The 19,408-nt window shown below is 43.1% G+C and overlaps 2 protein-coding genes across 5 annotated transcripts in view; one reads left to right on the plus strand and one right to left on the minus strand.

The window, feature by feature from the left end:
• Window positions 1-19,408, plus strand: part of CORO7 (coronin 7) — a 343,435-nt gene that overhangs the window by 133,027 nt on the left and 191,000 nt on the right. The gene's annotated exons all lie outside the window — the stretch shown is intronic.
• VASN (vasorin) overlaps window positions 8,838-19,408 on the minus strand; it is a 37,280-nt gene continuing 26,709 nt past the window's right edge. Inside the window, exon 2 of the mRNA XM_068244176.1 lies at window positions 8,838-11,546. Coding sequence (XP_068100277.1) covers window positions 9,566-11,536 — 1,971 coding nt within the window. The 5' untranslated portion in view covers window positions 11,537-11,546 and the 3' untranslated portion in view covers window positions 8,838-9,565. The remainder of the gene's footprint in view (window positions 11,547-19,408) is intronic.

Below are 19,408 nucleotides of genomic sequence, written 5' to 3' on the forward strand. Positions count from 1 at the left end.
TCAACACTAATGCTGGGAATACACGTTGCGTTTTTGCCTTCGTTTTAGCCTTCGATTCGTTCGGTAAACGAATCGAGTGTTGAAAACGTATGTGAAAATAGTCATAATCTCATTAGAGTTTCGTTTAGTAGACCCCAAAAACGAACGACTAGTGATCGAACATGTTTGATATTATCTGTCTTTATCCATCTAATCGAGCCATTGGTAGGCTTGATGGCTGTTCAGATCGATTATATATATCGATTATATATATATAAAAGGGATTTTCGTTTCGTTTCTTTGCAGCCTTCGATCATTGGAAAAACGAAACCATCAGAATCGAAAAAAAAATGAAACCGTGGGTGGTGATATTAACCGTACGATCGATTATTTAGGGAACGAAAAGGACAAAAGGCACAATCGAAACGAAGGTTTAAACGAAGGCAAAAACGCAACGTGTATTCCCAGCATAAAACCTATTCTACAACTAATCATGGTTAAAATAATACCAGATATCTCTCAGTTTATGGCTAGTTGGACATCTAGCAGGACATTACCTCTTTAAGTGTGCATGTGGCTTTGTACAGGCCAATTTTCTTCTACAAAGTATTTTAGTGCCATACTTTGCTTGCATGGCCCCAAAATAAAATGAGCAGCAGAAAAAGGCTACAAATGTCACTATTATGGAAAGCTAACAACCAGGGCTATCACTACAGCCATAGGGGACCACATGATCCCTTTGATCAATCACTGCTGCAAGGGGTGGGAGGTGTCAAGTGAACACACGCATGTCCACACATGCATGATCGTTACAGGAAGTCATGTACTTCCTGTATGCATTTTGAGAATGATCGATGATACTGGCTGTAGCAGTAATCATTCTCACTAAACAGACACATGTCCCCTTCCACCAGTTCCTCCCGTCTCTGGGGCCATCGGGATTCGCAATAGTACGCATCACCCGGCAGAGTGAATGGATGCGACTGTCACATCCATGCAGCTCTAGCAACCGTGGACGTTACTCTTACATTTATGCGGCTGCCAAGGTTATTTGCTACATAGTAATATTGTGAAATTAGGGAAATATGTTTTTATCATTAACTTTCTTATTTTCTTGAATAGTTTCATCGGTTATCCCCTTTTCTCTGCCCTGTTTCCTCCCTTCTACCACTTTCCAAAATGGCTTTTAGTTACCAACAGCTCCAGGCTGGAGATAAATACAGAAAGTCTCACTTGTTTTACCCGCATGCTCTAATCTTTGTGAATTGGCATTTTATAAAGTATTTACCTCACAAGTTGGAAATGTACCTCCCGATTTGGTATTTTACCTCACAAGTCAGTAATTTTAGTTTTCCATGCAGTAACTGTCTAAGTGAATTGACAATTCATAAAATGTTTGGTAACATCGGCTGTTTTCTGCTTTACTGAATGCGGTAATGTTTTGTGAATTGAAGCCATTGTGCCAAAGGTTGTTTTTATCTGCTTAGAAACTCCTTGATTAGAAAATGTCAAATACTGTAAATCAAGTTTTAGACGTTTCTGGTCAGGAGCCCAGGAGCCAGCCACGTCCCACACCACATTCTCATTCTGTTGCCAAGGAGCATCTTTCTGGGAGAAGTTGTTGTTACAGATACACTACTCACTAGTTCGAGCAGCCCATTCTATCCTAAGGGGTGGGGGAGCAGAATGCATCTCAACTGAAACTTTTTAAACTTTGTTTGATGTAATCTGATACCTGCACTCACACTAGATTGTCACTCAGAATTATCATGAATAGGGTTTTGGGCTTTGAAAATGCAGAGTTCGTACACAAGCTAAATTATTGGGGTTTGAGAGAATTGTTTGTGATTTTCTCAGGAGAAAATCTAGCACTACTGGCTTAAATTGTTCTTGTGACAGGACGTCACTCACTTGTCCACCAGTCATTGCCCCCCTTCTCTTTCTCTCTCTGTAGCTGAGCAGCATGTCTGTACAGCGCTTGGCCAGACTTTGTCACCCGAAAAGGTTAACAGGTTATCATTTCGGGTGACAATTATTGAGCGTGTGTATGAGGCTTTAGAGTAAAAGGAACGATCACTAAAATGAACCTTCACAGAAAGCAATACCGCGGCAGAATGATACAGAATTAACACACTCCTTTACACTAACAACCAAAGACAGTAATGCAGACCGTCTGAAATGTGTATGCTACTTTATAAGGAACTAATTATAACAGCTATAATGTCCAATTTAACTTTCTTCTCTGCCCCTCTGGAAAAGCCGGATTCTTCCTCTGCTGGTCCAGTAGGCCAGTAGGTTCCAGCACCTCCTCATTGGCACCAAGGTGTAGATTTCTTTCTTCGGTCACAATATAGGGTCTCGTCATGTATGGTCTCTCTTTAAGGGGCTGCCTCTCACAATTGTGTGTGCTCCACAGGAATATATAGTTAGATTGGTCGAACAAAGTCATCTGTCTAAACTTCCTCTCCACCCCCCACCATATCCCAATTCATCCAGAAGAGGGCAAAAAACCCTTATAAAAGGCTTCTGGCCAATTTGCCTTCAAAGAAAAAAAAAAATCTGTCCTGACTCCAAATATGGCAATCGGATAAAATCCCTGGATCAACTCTGCTGGGAATTATCTTGCAATGTCCTGGTGCCCAGTCGTCCCCCCCCCCCCCCCATGATGGTTAAGCCACCACCGTGTTGGTTAAGCTCCTCCCACCACTACCCCATGCAGCTTAACCAACACATCAGCCCCGCCCTATAAAGCAGAACTGTACTATAAAACTGAAGTAAACCTCCTTAGCTGCACTGCCATAAATGTTAACATTAAATTTAGCCCCTGGGGAACAGCATCAATGAGATATTTTATAGTATAATTCTGCTTTAAAGCAGTCTGCCAGTCACTGTAAGTGACCAACAATACTGTCAAAATCCCTCCTGGCATATGCTGTACAAGAGGAGCTTGGTTTTTGCAGACATTGAGCTAAGCTCTGCTATTATCAGTCCAGGAGCAGAGCTTCAGCAGCCAGTAGAGGCTCTGTACTGGACTGGTTAATGGCAGGTGTACATGCAGCTAGCTGCATGTCAGGAAAACGTGAAGTCAGTCTTGTGTAGCATGCGCAGGATAGGGAGTGTGACACTGATCTGACCATTTACAAGACAAATGCATGCAGGATGCAGATATCAGAATATTCCTTCATGTGTTGTGACTAGCTCAGTAGTTTAATGCTCTGTATGTGCTTTGCTTCTCCAACTCACTACACTTCCAGCTTGTAGGGTTCCTGCCAGCCTGCTGCTCAGTAGGGCACCTCAGCAGCCAGTAGGAAGATGCCCTATTGGACAGGAGGGCAGTGGATGGGGGTGACCCCAGCATTGGATATGTGTAATGAGTCAGAGAAGCTGGGTATATACAGACCAGAGTGGAGATTAGACCAGGGAATCTAGTCATATGAGAGGATCAGAAAATTCAGATATTTACAGGTATTCATAACACATGTAGGAACCTTGTGACATCAGTATTGCCTACATGAATTTATTTTATAGATATAGCCAAATCTATTTTCTCCCCAACACCCCATGTGTCCTCAATCTTTTTACCTTCTACCTCCCAACCTCACCCCTCCCCCCAGCTGCATAATTCTAGTTCCTAATGGTGGACTACCACTACTCAAGTGCTGTAAAGACCAGAGCTGACCTAACCTCCACTATCAGGACTAATATAATCCCCTCACCACCAGATATTATTCCTTACCCCTTCCCATTAACTGAGCCCCTAAGGACCACCCACCCCATTAGCAAAGCCTCAATATCCACTAGTCTCCCTTATCCCCATCTTGGCCACAGCTTCACTTGTTACCTTGTGTCTTGTGCTAACACACTGCATGCAGTGCCTTCCATGCCACATGCCGTTATACTGCACCCGCCACACTGTGAGCGTTACAATGCAGTAAGCAACTGTAATGCACTGCTTTGAACGCGGCCTTAAAGTTAACTTGTAAAAAAAAAGGCTTCCCTAAGGGGGTTCTTACCTCAGGAGGTGGAAGGCTTCCACCGCCCTCTCGATCCTGCGAAAAAGCGGTCTCCTTGTACATGCGCACTAGCTCCGTCCCACTAGGGTTCTGGCGGAAATAACCAAGCCCGATTGGGTCTGTGCTACTGCGCAGTGGAGCGGACCCGACCCAGCCCAGCTTTTTCTGTGGACATTTGAGCGGGAAGGAGCTACCGTATGAGCTGCAGACGATAAGCTCTTTTTTTTTTATCTACCACTGCTCCACCTCTATTTTTGCCTTGAATCAACCAATATTATGATTTTGCTGGTTGTGTCACAGATAATTGTCAGATTCGATGAAGCTGAACGACTCTGCTGGTAAAAACTGATGTGTGTAAATAAATATGGAATCCTTTATATGCCTCTCACCTCAGGTTCCTTTTTATAGATATTCCCTGTACATGCAATAAAAGAGCTGTTAATACATTGGTGGTGCAGACTATCTCTCCTGCTTGGCATGATTTGGCTACACCCCAAGGGGGCACCTGGACATGAAAAAGGGGTTGCTACATATGAAAGAGAAGACATCAAAGGGGAGCAACCAGGGCCGGTTCTAGACTTTTTGCTGCCTGAGGCAAACTTGTGAGAATGCTACCTGCCACCTACTGCCACCCACAGGCTCAGCGCACACCTCAACCGGCCTACAATGCAAACGCCACTGCGCACCCGAGGTGAAAGGTTTCAGCCCTTTACACCAACAAGACAGTAATTAACCACTTGCGTACCAGCAGTCTCTGGCCCCTCAAGGACCAGAGATTACTAGTGCCGAAAACAGAGCTTACCGACATCTCGCCAAATGGAATCGCTGCTGTCGCCATTCATGCCGCTCACCTGTCGCTAAAGCCTACTCGCTCTGCTGTTGCTATGACAGTTAGATTGGCCAATGAAATTGGCTCCTGACTGGCTCACGTTGCTCTGCTGTCATACCAACAGCAGGGTGAGGGCTTTACCGATGGGTGAACGGTGCGATCGGCGGTAACGTGTGGCGGGGAAGTTGAAATCTATGCCCTGGCAGGGATAACTAGTTCAGAATAGGGCGGTTGCCCCCTCAACAAGCAAGATGCAAGCAAGATATAGGGTCTGAAGCTGAGGTTAAAAAGTTTTGAATCAGGATGATACCATTTATTGGCTAACTTAGAGAATTAGGCTTCTCTAAGTTAGCCAATAAATTGTATCATCCTGATTCAAAATGTCTTACTTTTACTGATGGCTAAGACGGTACAAAACTCTACTGCTTCTACTATGATGAAATCCAAACAAAGAGAGAGTCCAGGAAGTATGGCGAGTTCTATACTGGGGTCAGATGACTGTCAATCCACAGGTCAGGTAAACTCGAGGTCAGGAAGAAGCCAAGGGTCTAACAAGGAAAAATGGGTAGCTAGGTAGATAAATGAGGGGTCGAGCAGAGATCTGTACAGGTGGCAATCAAAAGCGATGGTCACTATAGGCTGCTACAGAAACAGTGTCCGATTGGCCACTTTATTTTTTAAGTTATCTTTATTTTCCAATTCTTCAATATACAAAATTATACAAAATGTTTATTTTACATCATATAAAATTCATAATACCTCATTCCCAGGAAAATAATAGTTTTCTCTTTTAGGAGACACCTATACAATAATCTATTGCTACCACCTATTCAACCCCACAAACTTCTCTTACCCAGGTGCTTTTCCAACATACTAACATACTCTCAAGTTCTGTAATTACCTCTGATCTTATCCTTTCTGTCTCCCTTTCTCTCAAACATCAATATTTTATCTCTCCCCCCCCCCCTCCCCCCCCCCATATCATCCATTCAACCGACCTTCATCCAGCCCCTCAATCTTCCAACTTCCATCCATCCAGTCATCCTCTAACACATGATTGGCCTCTTTAAAGAGAACCCAAGCCGAAGCACATGTTCAGAAACACATACATTCCTATTGAGAGGAAAGCCTCTGGATCCTAATTAGGCTTCCCACCATGTCCTCTTGTCCACCACCACTGCCCGGGACCCTCCAGCTGATTGGGGCCGCGCTCCTCGTCTGGCATGAGCGCGGCCGCGCTGGTGCAGTTAGATTTTTTGGAGGAGACAGCTCTGGATCCAGGAGGGTGAAGAGGACGTGGAAAGGATAGGATACAGAGGCTTCCCACTCCTGAGGTAAGTACCCCCCCAAGCCCCTATCACCCCCCTGGGTACCGTATGTCTTTTAGTTACAGATTTTCTTTAAAGGCATTACCTGAATCCAGGGCTGTGGAGTCAGTCGAGGAGTTGTAGCAAGTTTGTGGCACCTGGAGTCGGAGGATTTATAAACTGAGGAGTTGGGAGTCAGATGATTTTTTTTGTACCCACTCCATAGCTCTGCAAGGGCTGTGGAGTCGGAGTTGAGCAGTCGGAGAAATTGTCAGTCGATAGTTTCATAATCTGAGTAGTTGAATGATTTGTGTAGCCCTGCCTGAATGACACCAGAGCATGCCTCACTTGTGTTCTCCCAACGATGATCAGAAGGACTTGTCTGGAACAAGTATGTTAATTTCGGAGTGTTTAAGCCTCTCATACACTATTAAATGTTTTTTTTAATAGATTCCACATTGGATTTCTTTAAAATATTCAATGAAAATGAAAACCTGTTAAAAAGAAAAAAGTGCACTGCTTTCCCATTTGGCTGACAAAATGAATTAAATTTTAATTGGTAAAGTCAGTTCTAATCTCAGTCAAGTTTGGCCTGAACCATGGGCCTATGACAGTTGCATAGCTTTGTGCTACATCAGGTTTCAGGTGAATTCTGATTGCTATTGAGTGATGCAAGGCGATAAAGCAATCAATGGTTCCCAGGTGTGTTTTCAGTTAAAGGACCACTAAACTATCGCAAAAAATTGTAAACATTTAAAATACAAGTGTATAAAAAGTACATTTCTTACAGAGTAAAATGCAGTATAAATCACTCTTCTCCTATGTTGCTGTCGCTTAAAGTAAACATTATAAATCTGACAGATTTTGGACTAGTCCATCTTCTCATGGGGGATTCTCAGTATTTCATTTATTCTTTACAAAAGCACTCCCTGGAAAGGATCTATACAAAGAATCCTGCCAGCCTCCCTTCTCACTTGCACACTGTTTTGGCAGTTGGTCTGGGCAACTACCTTTTCCTAAACTGCTTTCAGGTAGGGAACACAGTTGTCGGCTTTCGTGCGCGTTTTCTGCACAGAAAAACTGTTTTCAACTGAGAACTCGTGTTAATCAATGAGCTAGGTCACACTTGAATGTAGATTTCGCGCGCAGAAATAAAACTGACATCTTGCGCAATTTGTCAGTTTTCTCTATAAATTACATTAGCTGTTGTAAGGTAGAGGTCACATTTGTCTTTCAGTTTTCTGAAAAGTGTAGAAACTGAAAGACAAGTGTGACCCCTGCCTCAAAAATAAAGAAAACCCTGAGAATCACCTATGAGCAGATGAACTAATCCAAAACTTGTCAGTTCTGTCAGATTTGTGCAGTCTATTGTAATTGACAGCAATATAGGAAAAAATAAATTTATAGCGAATTTTACTGTGGAATACAGATGCATCATATTTTCGGTTCGCAAACTTTGAATGCGAAGTTACTCAAGAATTTGCGAACAGCCGATGTTTGCAGCAAACTGTTCTTCTGACGAACTGTTCGGGACATCTCTGGCATGGAATTGATGTACATTTTATATGCATTTTTACATGCATTTTAAATTTTGAAATGTTTCACAGTAGTGGTCCTTTAAGGAAACATTGATTGTTTTCCACATCTACTGAACATCTACAGTAGCTGGCAAAAATAAATACAAAAATAAAGAGAGTTGGGGAGGGGGGGGGGGGGGGGAATTTAAATGTTTAGCAACCTTGCAAGAATGGAGGATAGGGACATTAAAAAAACTAAAATGGTAATGGAGCAGATTTACCAAGACAGAAAACAGCTATATTTTGGGCCTTCCTTTATTGTCCTCTGCCAAGGACCAAGTTTTGGTCTCATTACCCAGCTTAAAAGTAGGAAGCCGACCTGTTGCCGTGTCATTATTATTTCCTGTTCTAGAGGGGTCCATGAGTGGTTCTTCTGTCTCCCATCCTCAGTCTGTGCCATTTGTGCTCTCACATAAAGCTATAACTACATCTGTTGTACAGAGCGGCCAATCAGAATCCTTGTTTTGTGAATTCTGATGCTTTGGGCAGCTCCACCAATCATGCTCCAGTTTTTCTTTGTACCTGTTTTGATAATTCTGCCCCATTATGTTGAGACGATCCTCACCTACTTCTTAACCTCCTTGGTGGTAATCCTGGGTCAGGCTCCGGGTGGAAAAAAGAAGATAGGCGCAGTAGTCCTGAGCCTGACTTGGGGTAGCCACCGGGAGGTAAAGGGAACAGTGGCAGCCCACTCACCTCCCCTAGGATCTAGACACTGGCAGCCAATCATCTTCCGGTCCTCGGAGGCACTGGATCCCTTGGGTGAAATCGCAGTTTGTTGTCAAAACGACAGACAGCGATCTCACTATAGGGGTACAGCGTCATCTGGAGAACGGAGGGAGAATTGCAGCGCTGGATCCCATCATCCCAATCTCCATCATACAGCCAGGGAGATTAATCATGAGAAGTATAATATTTAACAATAGGCCCGCTGTTTGGTAGCCAGAGTCTCATAGAATAGCTGCTTGCCGTGCACCAACCATGTACTGTGCGTAATTCAAACACATCTTCAGTATTTTGAGCCACTGATTTGTTTCAAAACCACCCCTAATTTAAAACATGCTGTTTTGACTTTCAACTACTGCCCTGGGGGGCAAAACAAAAAAAAACAACACAAAAAGCAATACATCCATCAATGTAAAAACAATACATATTTATTATGGCAGACAATTATTATTAGCATTTCGCACCACCTTGACCAGCAATGAGTGCATTGTACCCCCGTCCACATAGTTCATTGTCCATGTATACCCTTTTTCCAGACAAAGCTGACACCTACTCTTTGATGAGCAGGTTAAATTATTTATTTATTTTTTACCCTCCCTCTTTTTTTTATTTTTTTTTTATTTTTATTTTATTACAAAAATGTCTTGTTGGAAATGCTGTCCCCTCAAGTCAGGTAAGTGCCCCTTCATTTAGAAGGCTTGTAAGTTTTTTTTTGTTATCTCTTTTTGCTGAGCACACCTATTGCAATGTCTCATTTCACCCCTCTTTAGCACAAGACTATCTGTGCATGCAGTGCACAAAGTTCTCAGAGTCCACCGGTGGTCATTTTTTACCACACACCTCCTCGGGTAGAACGTTTCAGCCGTAGGAGTCTGAAAGCCAGTAAGCAGTACCTGTTGTCCTGTGCAATTGTTGCAATTGTATCAAAATACTTTTCCCTGGTTATGGCTGTTATTGGGAGCTGTTGGGCCTTTCTTTATTGTCCTTTGCCCAAATGCCTAGACAGCACAGCTGTCTCTTGAGCAGGCCTCCCAGCAAGCTAAGACATCCTCTGGTTGAAAGACATCTTAGGAATCCCCACAAGTTGCTGCTGGGAGTGTGTATAAGTTCCAAGGCTTGGTCTCAGTACCCAGCTTAAAAGTAGGAGTGTGGAAGCCGACCTGTTGGCGTGTCATTATTATTTCCTATTCTAGAGGGGTCCATAAGTGGTTCTTCTGTTTCCCATCCTCTGTCTGGGCCATTTGTGCTCTCAGATAATTTTTTTAGGTCGCTCTTTTCATCAAGAGCCACTTTAACACCTTCCATCTCAAGAGGACCTCCATTTTCTCCTTTGTGGATCTTTTCTTTGCGTCTCCGTGTATAGCATACTGCACTAATGATAACTATAACGAGAAGGATTCCAGCAGCAACAGCTGGGACTAAAACCAAGGTGAGATTTCCCTCTTGAGACTGGTTGACGTGCGCACTGGGTTTTGGGGACTCTAATGAAGTCTGTGTCTCTGTACACATCTCATTTTCTGGACTGACATCCTGCATCGTGCCAAGACAGAGCCTGTATGTGCTATTAGCAGACAGTTCCTTCAAGGTATAGTGTGGGGCTGATGGAGGGAGCTGGTAAGTAATAGACCTGTGGTCTGGCCCAGACAGGTTTTGTATGGTAAGTATAAGTCCAGGCAGGTATTTCCTACTTTCAATATAACTTTGTAGGTCAACTTTGATGGAGTTACTGGTCACCTCAGTCACTTTCAGTTGAAGTATGGGCTGCTCAGGATAATCTGATGGTGTTAGTAACATCTCACAGTACATTCCAAAAAATCCAACTGGGCACTCGCATTCTAGTTCTCCAAGTGAGTTCATTTTACAGAAGCCTCCATTCAAGCAAGTCTGGGGTGGACACAGCTGGTCATATGGTGTTGGAAAAGCATCTTCTACTTCTTCTGTTGGAATAGGTGGAAGAGTTGTAGTAGGAGCAAGTGTTGGCCTGGTTGTTGGTTTCAAAGTCGTAGGTGTAGTTGGTGCAGGAGTGGTGGAAGGTGTCACGGTTGTAGGCACAAAAACTGTTGTTGGTATTGGACATCCGAAATCTGAATTTTGTAAATTTCTTAATATTTTGCCAGCATTTTTTGGAGGGAAATGACAGCGAGTTTCCTCTGAGCGCGACAAAGTAACCCCACTCACCCTCAGCCAGTCAGTCAACCAGCTCAGTGCGCACACACAGTTAAAAGGGTTTTGCGCCAGGCTTACTCCCCGGAGGCGTTTTGAAAATTGGAACAATCCTTTTGGTAGGGTGCGTAGACTCAAACCACTTAAATCTAAATCTTGCAATCCGGTAAGGCCAGAAAATTCTTCTGGTTGTAGCTGAGAAATTGCAGCATTGCCAGCAAGATTGAGTTTGGTCAAGCCATGGAGACCAGGTGGAACCTTACTTAGCTGATTATCTGATAAGTCCAACTCGTGAAGATTTTTGAGGCCACCTAGGAGATCTGTTGGCACTTCTTTCAGACCAAGACCAGCCAGCCTTAGCGTTTCAATATTGCTTGCATGAAATACCCCAGTTTGAATAGCGGGGATAGCATTGTAGCTAAGCTCCAAGAGCAGAAGATGTGGTAGGGAGAAAGATGGAAGTACGACCAGCTGGTTTTTTGACAACTTGAGCTCAAGTAGGTTCTCCAGTCCTCTGAAGGCTTCAGGATGAATGCTACGTATCTGATTTTCACTGAGATACAACCTTTCTAACCTTCCCAGACCTTGAAAGGTATCTGCCGTGATCTCCGTGATCTGGTTAGAGGAGAGGTCCAGATTGCTGAGAACTGTCAAACTCTTGAATACTCCACCAGGTAGATATGATAGTTTGTTATGAGATAAATCTAATAGCTGCAAGTCCCACAAACCTGTAAAACTGTTTTCATCTATCGAATTGATGCCATTCTCAAAGAGATACAAGTTTAAGGTGTTTTGAGGTATGCCAATAGGAAGGCTGAGGCTCTTGTGGTTCAGGCAGAAGATAGTTTGTGGTTGGCTGCATTGACAGCCATCTGGACATGCTTCAACATAAACTGTGCATCCGACGCTTAGCAGGACAGCCCATACAAGTAGGAGGTGCATGCTAGTAATTCTGAAATAAACACAAAAAAGAATGATCAGAACACCGTTCCATAAACACAGGCAATAATCTGAAATCATTGAATGTCATTAGCTGCATAACGGTATTGTATTGCAACATACAGGTGATACTCGAAAAATTAGAATACAGGTAGTCCCCAACTTACGAACACCCGACTTACGAACTTCCCGCCGATACGAACGGCATGGATTCTGTGTTTCCATGGGAACAAGTCAAAGAAAAATTTTCTACATTGGATGTGTAGTTTTTGAGAAAATCTATTTTAAAAATTCTAAGAAAAAATGGCTTTTAAACTTATAATAGCAGGTTCAGAGTGCAGATGTGACACAGAGGGGGACACTGGAGGCATAGGGGGGCACAGAGGAGGTACAGGGGACAGAGATGGCACAGTGTTCCGACTTGAGGACAGATTCAGGTTAAGAACGAACCTACAGTCCCCATCTCGTTTGTTAACCGGGGACTACCTGTACCATGCAAAAGTCCATTAATTTCAGTAATTCAACTTAAAAGGTGAAACTACGGTAATATATGAAATAGGAGCCCTTTGCAGTTGTTTTGGATGAATTAGCTGATTAGAGTCTGACACTTTGAGCCTAGAATATTGAACGTTTTCACAATATTCTAATGATCTGAGATTTAGATTTTGAGGTTTTCATAAGCCGTAAGCCATAATCATCAAAATTATAACAAATAAAAATGTCTAGCTTTGCATGTAACGGAGGTCTATTTCATATAATAGTTTCACCTTATCAAGTTAAATTACTGAAATACTGGTAAATGGACTTTTGCACAATATTCTAATTTTTGGAGTTTTACCTGTATTTATTGCAGCAGAACACAAGTAGGAATGGTGTATGAGATGCAAATAAATGAAAGATGATGCAGGATTATGCAAGCTTTGTATGCACAGGTATGGAGCTTGAAAATGGACCAATCGAATCCCTCCAAGGTGGATATTGGCCATTCCTAAACACTAATTGTAGACTGAAGCCTGCATCCCTCAGGGCTTCCTGTCGAGGCCGGATCATGTTGCATGCCGGGACAACTACTACATGGGCTCCCAGAATCACAAACAAAATTGCATGCATGTGCCATACGTTTGCACTTTTCATGCATTTCAAGGATTATGATCTCAAATATAGATATGTCTGCCGCTATACACACGTTAGATTCTCAGCAGAAGCGGCCCCCAGCTGGCTAAGACGTTGGTCTTACAAGACTAATAAGCTCTAAAGTGCTGTGGAAGATGTCTGTGCTATTATAAAATTGCTGATTTCAGCAAATTTAGCAACTTTCCATGGATGTTTTACTCAGAACACTGGAAATCATCTGGTTTTGATTGATTTCATTCAGGGCATATTCACAGTGGGACGTTGCATTGTAATGCGATGTTAAAGTCGCAATGCAGCATTACAACGCAATGCAAAAAAAGGTGGTAATGCACATCCCGTGGCATACAGTAGATACAGTGGAGCATACAGGCAATGAAAAGTATACCTCTCTGTATCTGTTAACGTCTGCGTTTAGAAGGACCGCACTGCAAGCAGTGAGTTACCATAACGCAACATTTACAACGCGATGCTAACGTCGCACTGTGAACGTTGCATAGGCTTAAAATTACAGTGCGTTATCCTGCGTTGTAATGACTTTATTACGCAGGACAATAACGTCCTACTGTGAATATGACCTCAAATCTTATCTCAAATTCAAACATATTTTGCTCACAGGAAGGATTATGTTATGTTGACCTGCAAACTGATAATTTTGCTCACTGGATTAAATATGGCCATCTTTAAAGGACAACTGAAGTGAGAAGAATATGGAGGCTGACATTTATTTACTTTTAAACAATACCATTTGCCGGCAGCCCTGCTGATTATTTGGCTGCAGTAATGTCTGAATAACACCTGAAACAAGCATGCAGATAATCTTGTCAGATCTGACAATAATGTCAAACACCTGATCAGTGCAGCATGCTTGTTCAGGGTCTATGGCTAGAAGTGTTAGAGACAGAGGATCAGCAGGATAGCCAGGCAACTGGTATTGCTTAATATGATATAAATATGGCAGTCTCCATATCCCTCTAACTTCAGTTGCCCTTTAAGCTGAGAGTATAGGTCTATACGCACGGCACAACTTTTTGAACTTTTTCCACAAACTATCATTTTTATGATAACTGGTAACATCTTTTTATGAAAATTCATTAAACTTTGTTTAACAAAGGTCAACACAATACATTTTGAACAACCGTCATGTCAAATCAAGGTGTGACCGATTGTTATCATCTCCGCTAAAGTCAATGGATGTCAGCAAAAAAATAATGATCGCGTAAATGCTCGTTCATTATCACGATTGGGACAGATGAATCGGACTACAATCATTTGTCAGTGGAGATCTCTGATCCATCTGTCTGTGGGTACTCAGCTTGAGAGTAACAATTTTTCCAAGTCTTAAGGTGCTACATACACAATGAGACTCGATCCAGGGAATAGGGGGGTGTTGGGGGAGCCACAGTTGGGGACCAAGTGCTGATACATTGCTAGGCTACACCATTGTGACGTATCCTGTTGCCACCCTGCGCAAATAAGTAGAGTGCTTTCAATTGTTTTTCACAGATGGAAAATTGCAATAGATGAGAGAACTCTTGAATTACATGGGCTGCCAGTTGTAATGCATTTTCCTGAAAAACACCCCCAGGTAGGGCAAATGTGATCCCTACCTTAAGCCCCATCTACACGATACAATTCTTTGTACGATTCGATTACAATTCTATTTACGATCCGATTAAATCCAACATGTCCGATCGGTATTCAATTCGATTCAATTCGATTTGCCATTGTTTTGCAATGGGAAATTGAATTGAATCGAATTGAATCCCTATCGGACATGTTGGATTTAATCGGATCGTAAATAGAATCGTAATCGAATCGTACAAAGAATCGTATCATGTAGATGGGGCTTTAGAATGTTTTTAGAAGATGGGCTTTAAACTCTTGTCTTAAAAAACAGCAGCTGAATTTACCATAATTGCACACTTGCCGTTGTCTGGAAACCTCCAGACTTGCAGCACTTCTTAGTTTTAAAGTTCATGAAAGAGAATGCTACTGTGGCATGTGCAGACAGGCTACATCTGTTCTGCAGTGAAACAGTTAACAATTTATCCTGGTATTTGAACCCCTATCATTTAGTCTTGATGACCTCTCACCTCCAGCACAAGAAAGGCTTGTGCCTGTCAGGCCATGCCCTGTGTGTATAAACAGAGCCCCTACCGGTATGCAGACCCCCCTTCCCCTGTCTGTCACTCCAAAAACATCATGTAGATAAAGAGGCTGTGTGCTAGTGTGCTAGTCTTACCACACAGCCTTCATCAGAAACAGATCCTGTTCTACAGCCGCCTGCCTCCCACTGACACACTGCAAGAGTTCCAAATACAGGAGCCCAATCGTACATAGATATTTCTAGAGTTCACCGGCTGCCATGGAACTATGCACACTGCTGGAATCCCTAGAGGTCTATACACACGCACAATGACCACTGTCTCTGCCGAAAACACTCCAATGTGTGTTAACAGCCAAAACCAGATCCTAACCAGCTCATACATAGATATTTCTAGAGTTCATAGTCTGCGATGGAATGGTACACACTGCTGGAATCCCTTATCGTGTATACGCACACACAATGACCGCTGTCTTAGCAAAAAAAAACTCCAATGTGTGTTACCAGCCATACATAGACATTTCTGTGGTGCACCACCTGTCATGGAACCATACATATTGCTACTTAGTGTCCCGAACAGGAACCAGATCATACATGGACATTTCTCTGGTGCTCGACCTGTCATGGTACCATACATGATGCTACTTAGTGTCCCAAACAGGAACCAGAACATAGACATTTCTGTGGTGCACCATCTCTAATGAAACTCTTTGCAAGGCTAGAGTCCCAAATATAGGAACCAGGACATACAGAGATATTTATATGGTCCACTATCTGTAGCGGAACTATACACAGTGCTAGAGTTTTGAATACACAGATCGAGTCATACAGAGATATTTATACGGTCTACCCTCCATAGTGAAGTGATGCACAATACTAGAGTGCATTTATATGGTCCACATTCCATAGTAGCCATAGTAGACAAGACTTAACATTTATATTGCGCTTTATTCCTGATGGACTCAAAGAGCTTCAGAGTGGCAGCCACTTAACGTGCTCTTCCCAAGGAACCAGAAGCATTAGGGAGCCTTGCTCTTCCCAAGGAACCGGAAGCATTAGGGAGCCTTGCTCTTCCCAAGGAACCGGAAGCATTAGGGAGCCTTGCTCTTCCCAAGGAACAAGAAGCATTAGGGAGCCTTGCTCTTCCCAAGGAACCAGAAGCTTAAGGGAGCCTTGCTCTTCCCAAGGAACCAGAAGCATTAGGGAGCCTTGCTCAAAGACTCCTAACTGTTCACCGAACTGGCTTAAGCCAGAATTTAAACCCTGGTCAAAGGCTGGAACCCTTCATCCAAGGCAGCACCCTAAACCAGTATGCTATCCAGATATATGCACAATGTTGAGTCCTAAATACAGGCTCCTATAGTGATGCTCAAATACCCCTTTTTAAAATTCGAGTTTGGTCGAATTCGAATAGTAAATTATTCGAGGTCAGTCGAATATTCGAGTCGAATAATTTTTACTATTCGATTCGACCTCGGACTTCGAGCTCACTATTCGAGTCGGTATTCGAGCTAACTATTCGAGCTGACTATTCGAATTGGCCTTAAATAGCTTCCAACACTTGTTTTGAGGGTGAATGATGCAAGAAACCTCTTTTTTTCCAAGTAACAACAGCAAGTGATTATGTGGGGATGTTCCTTTAAAAAAAAAAAGTTGAAAAGAGAAGTTGTGTCCAGAAATTTGTTCAGTACTGTATATACTTCTTCTTCTTCTTCTTTATCTTCTATATCTTCTTCTTCTTCTTCTATATCCTCTTCTTCTATATCTTCTTCTTCTATATCTTCTTCTATATCTTCTTCTTTTATATTGTCTTCTTCTTCTTCTTCATCTTCTTCATCATCATCTTCTTCTTCTTCATCTTCTTTTTCTTCATCTTCTTCATCTTCTTCTTCATCTTCTTCTTCATCTTCTTCATCTTCTTCATCTTCTTCTTCTTCTTCTTCTACATCTACTTCATCTTCAACTTCTTCATCTTCTTCTTCTTCTTCATCTTCTTCATCATCTTCATCTTCTTCATCTTCTTCTTCTTCATCATCTTCATCTTCTTCATCTTCTTCTTCTTCATCATCTTCATCTTCTTCTTCATCTTCTTCTTCTTCATCATCTTCATCTTCTTCTTCTTCATCTTCTTCTTCATCTTCTTCATCTTCTTCTTCATCTTCTTCATCTTCTTCTTCTTCTTCTTCTACATCTACTTCATCTTCAACTTCTTCATCTTCTTCTTCTTCTTCATCTTCTTCATCATCTTCATCTTCTTCATCTTCTTCTTCTTCATCATCTTCATCTTCTTCATCTTCTTCTTCTTCATCATCTTCATCTTCTTCTTCATCTTCTTCTTCTTCATCATCTTCATCTTCTTCTTCTTCATCTTCTTCATCTTCTTCATCTTCATCTTCTTCATCTTCTTCTTCTTCTTCTTCATCTTCTTCTTCATCTTCTTCTTCTTCTTCTTCATCATCTTCTTCATCTTCTTCATCTTCTTCATCTTCATCTTCTTCATCTTCTTCTTCTTCATCATCTTCATCTTCTTCTTCATCTTCTTCTTCTTCATCATCTTCATCTTCTTCTTCTTCTTCTTCATCATCTTCATCTTCTTCTTCTTCATCTTCTTCTATATCGTCTTCTTCTTCACTTATTTCTCTTTTCAAATTTTTTTTTTTTACAGAAATGCAGCTATTTTTGAGCGTAACAAATAGCTGGTGGCGCACGCATGTTGGAAGCGCCATTGTATGTGCTCCCTGGCAGTGGAAACACACAGACAGCAGGAGGTAAATTCAGCAGCAGGAGGAGGAGGATGAGTGTGTGGCAGCAGGCAGTCAATGAGGCAGGCAGCGTGACATAATAGCCCTGGTACCTAGCGGTGATACCAGGGCTGTAAATAAACACAGCAGGCAGGAGGTCCCAGACAGCGGTCGTGCAGCCCACATTGTGTCCAATACACAACTGGGACAACACAGTTTTCAACCCGGGCACCTCAGAAAAATTAAACCTTTTTTTTTTTTTATGGTTTTGTAGTTTTGGTTTTACAACCAATTACACAGATATAGCTATTTTTTGACGTAATAGCTGGTGGCAGAGTGGCAGCAGAAGGTAAATCTGTGTACCCTGGCGTTGGGAAACACAGACAGACAGACAGCAGCAGCAGCAGCAGGAGGAATGGAGGAGTAATGTGAGCAGCTATTGTTTGACGTAATAGCTGGTGGCAGAGTGGCAGCAGAAGGTAAATCTGTGTACCCTGGCGTTGGGAAACACAGACAGACAGCAGCATCAGCAGGAGGAATGGAGGAGTAGTGTGAGTGTGGCAGCAGGTAGGCAGCGTGACATAATAGCCCTGGTACCTAGCGGTGATACCAGGGCTGTAAATAAACACAACAGGAGGTCCCAGACAGCGGTCGTGCAGCCCACATTGTGTCCAATACACAACTGGGACAACACAGTTTTCAACCCGGGCACCTCAGAAAAATTAAAACTTTTTTTTTTTTTTATGGTTTTTTGGTTTTTGGTTTTGCAACCAATATAGCTATTGTTTGACGTAATAGCTGGTGGCAGAGTGGCAGCAGAAGAAGGTAATTCTGTGTACCCTGGCAGTGGGAAACACAGACAGACAGCAGCAGCAGGAGGAGGAATGGAGGAGTAGGCGAGCAGCTATTGTTTGACGTAATAGCTGGTGGCAGAGTGGCAGCAGAAGGTAAATCATCTGTGTACCCTGGCAGTGGGAAACACAGACAGACAGCAGCAGCAGCAGCAGGAGGAGGTATGGAGGAGCAGTGTGAGTGTGGCAGCAGGTAGGCAGCGTGACATAATAGCCCTGGTACCTAGCGGTGATACCAGGGCTGTAAATAAACACAACAGGAGGTCCCAGACAGCGGTCGTGCAGCCCACATTGTGTCCAATACACAACTGGGACAACACAGTTTTCAACCCGGGCACCTCAGAAAAATTAAAACTTTTTTTTTTTTTTTATGGTTTTTTGGTTTTTGGTTTTGCAACCAATATAGCTATTGTTTGACGTAATAGCTGGTGGCAGAGTGGCAGCAGAAGAAGGTAATTCTGTGTACCCTGGCAGTGGGAAACACAGACAGACAGCAGAAGGGCAGTACACAGCAGCCCACTGTAGGTGTAAAATGTGTGGCTGCAGGCGACGTAATAGTCAAAGTGAACCAGGCTGGCTTAGTGAGCAGGAGCCAGGAGGTGGTAAAGGGTGGTAAGGCACATTAACGATGGTTCCGGCAGCCAGTTCATGTCCCCCTCTCGCCGACAACAGGGGCCAGGAACTCGCCTTCCACCCACGCCTGGTTCATCTTGAGAAACGTCAGTCTGTCCACAGACTTGTGAGACAGACGTGAGCGTTTCTCGGTGACCACGCCACCAGCTGCACTGAAGCAGCGCTCGGACAGCACGCTGGAAGGGGGGCAGGACAGCACTTCCAGGGCGTACTGCGCTAGCTCGCTCCAGATCTCCATGCGCTTGACCCAATACTCCATGGGATCAACAGGGGCATCGCTGTCAAGCCCGCTGTACGACCCCATGTAGTCAGCCACCATGCGGGTCAGGCGCTGGCTGTGACCGGAGGAGGATGCTGCTGCATGCATCTCCTCTCTAGTCACTGCTGCCGGAGCCTCTACAGTCCTGTAGAG

Source organism: Hyperolius riggenbachi, chromosome 7 (assembly GCF_040937935.1).
Source record: "Hyperolius riggenbachi isolate aHypRig1 chromosome 7, aHypRig1.pri, whole genome shotgun sequence".
Classification (NCBI taxonomy): Eukaryota; Metazoa; Chordata; class Amphibia; order Anura; family Hyperoliidae; genus Hyperolius; species Hyperolius riggenbachi.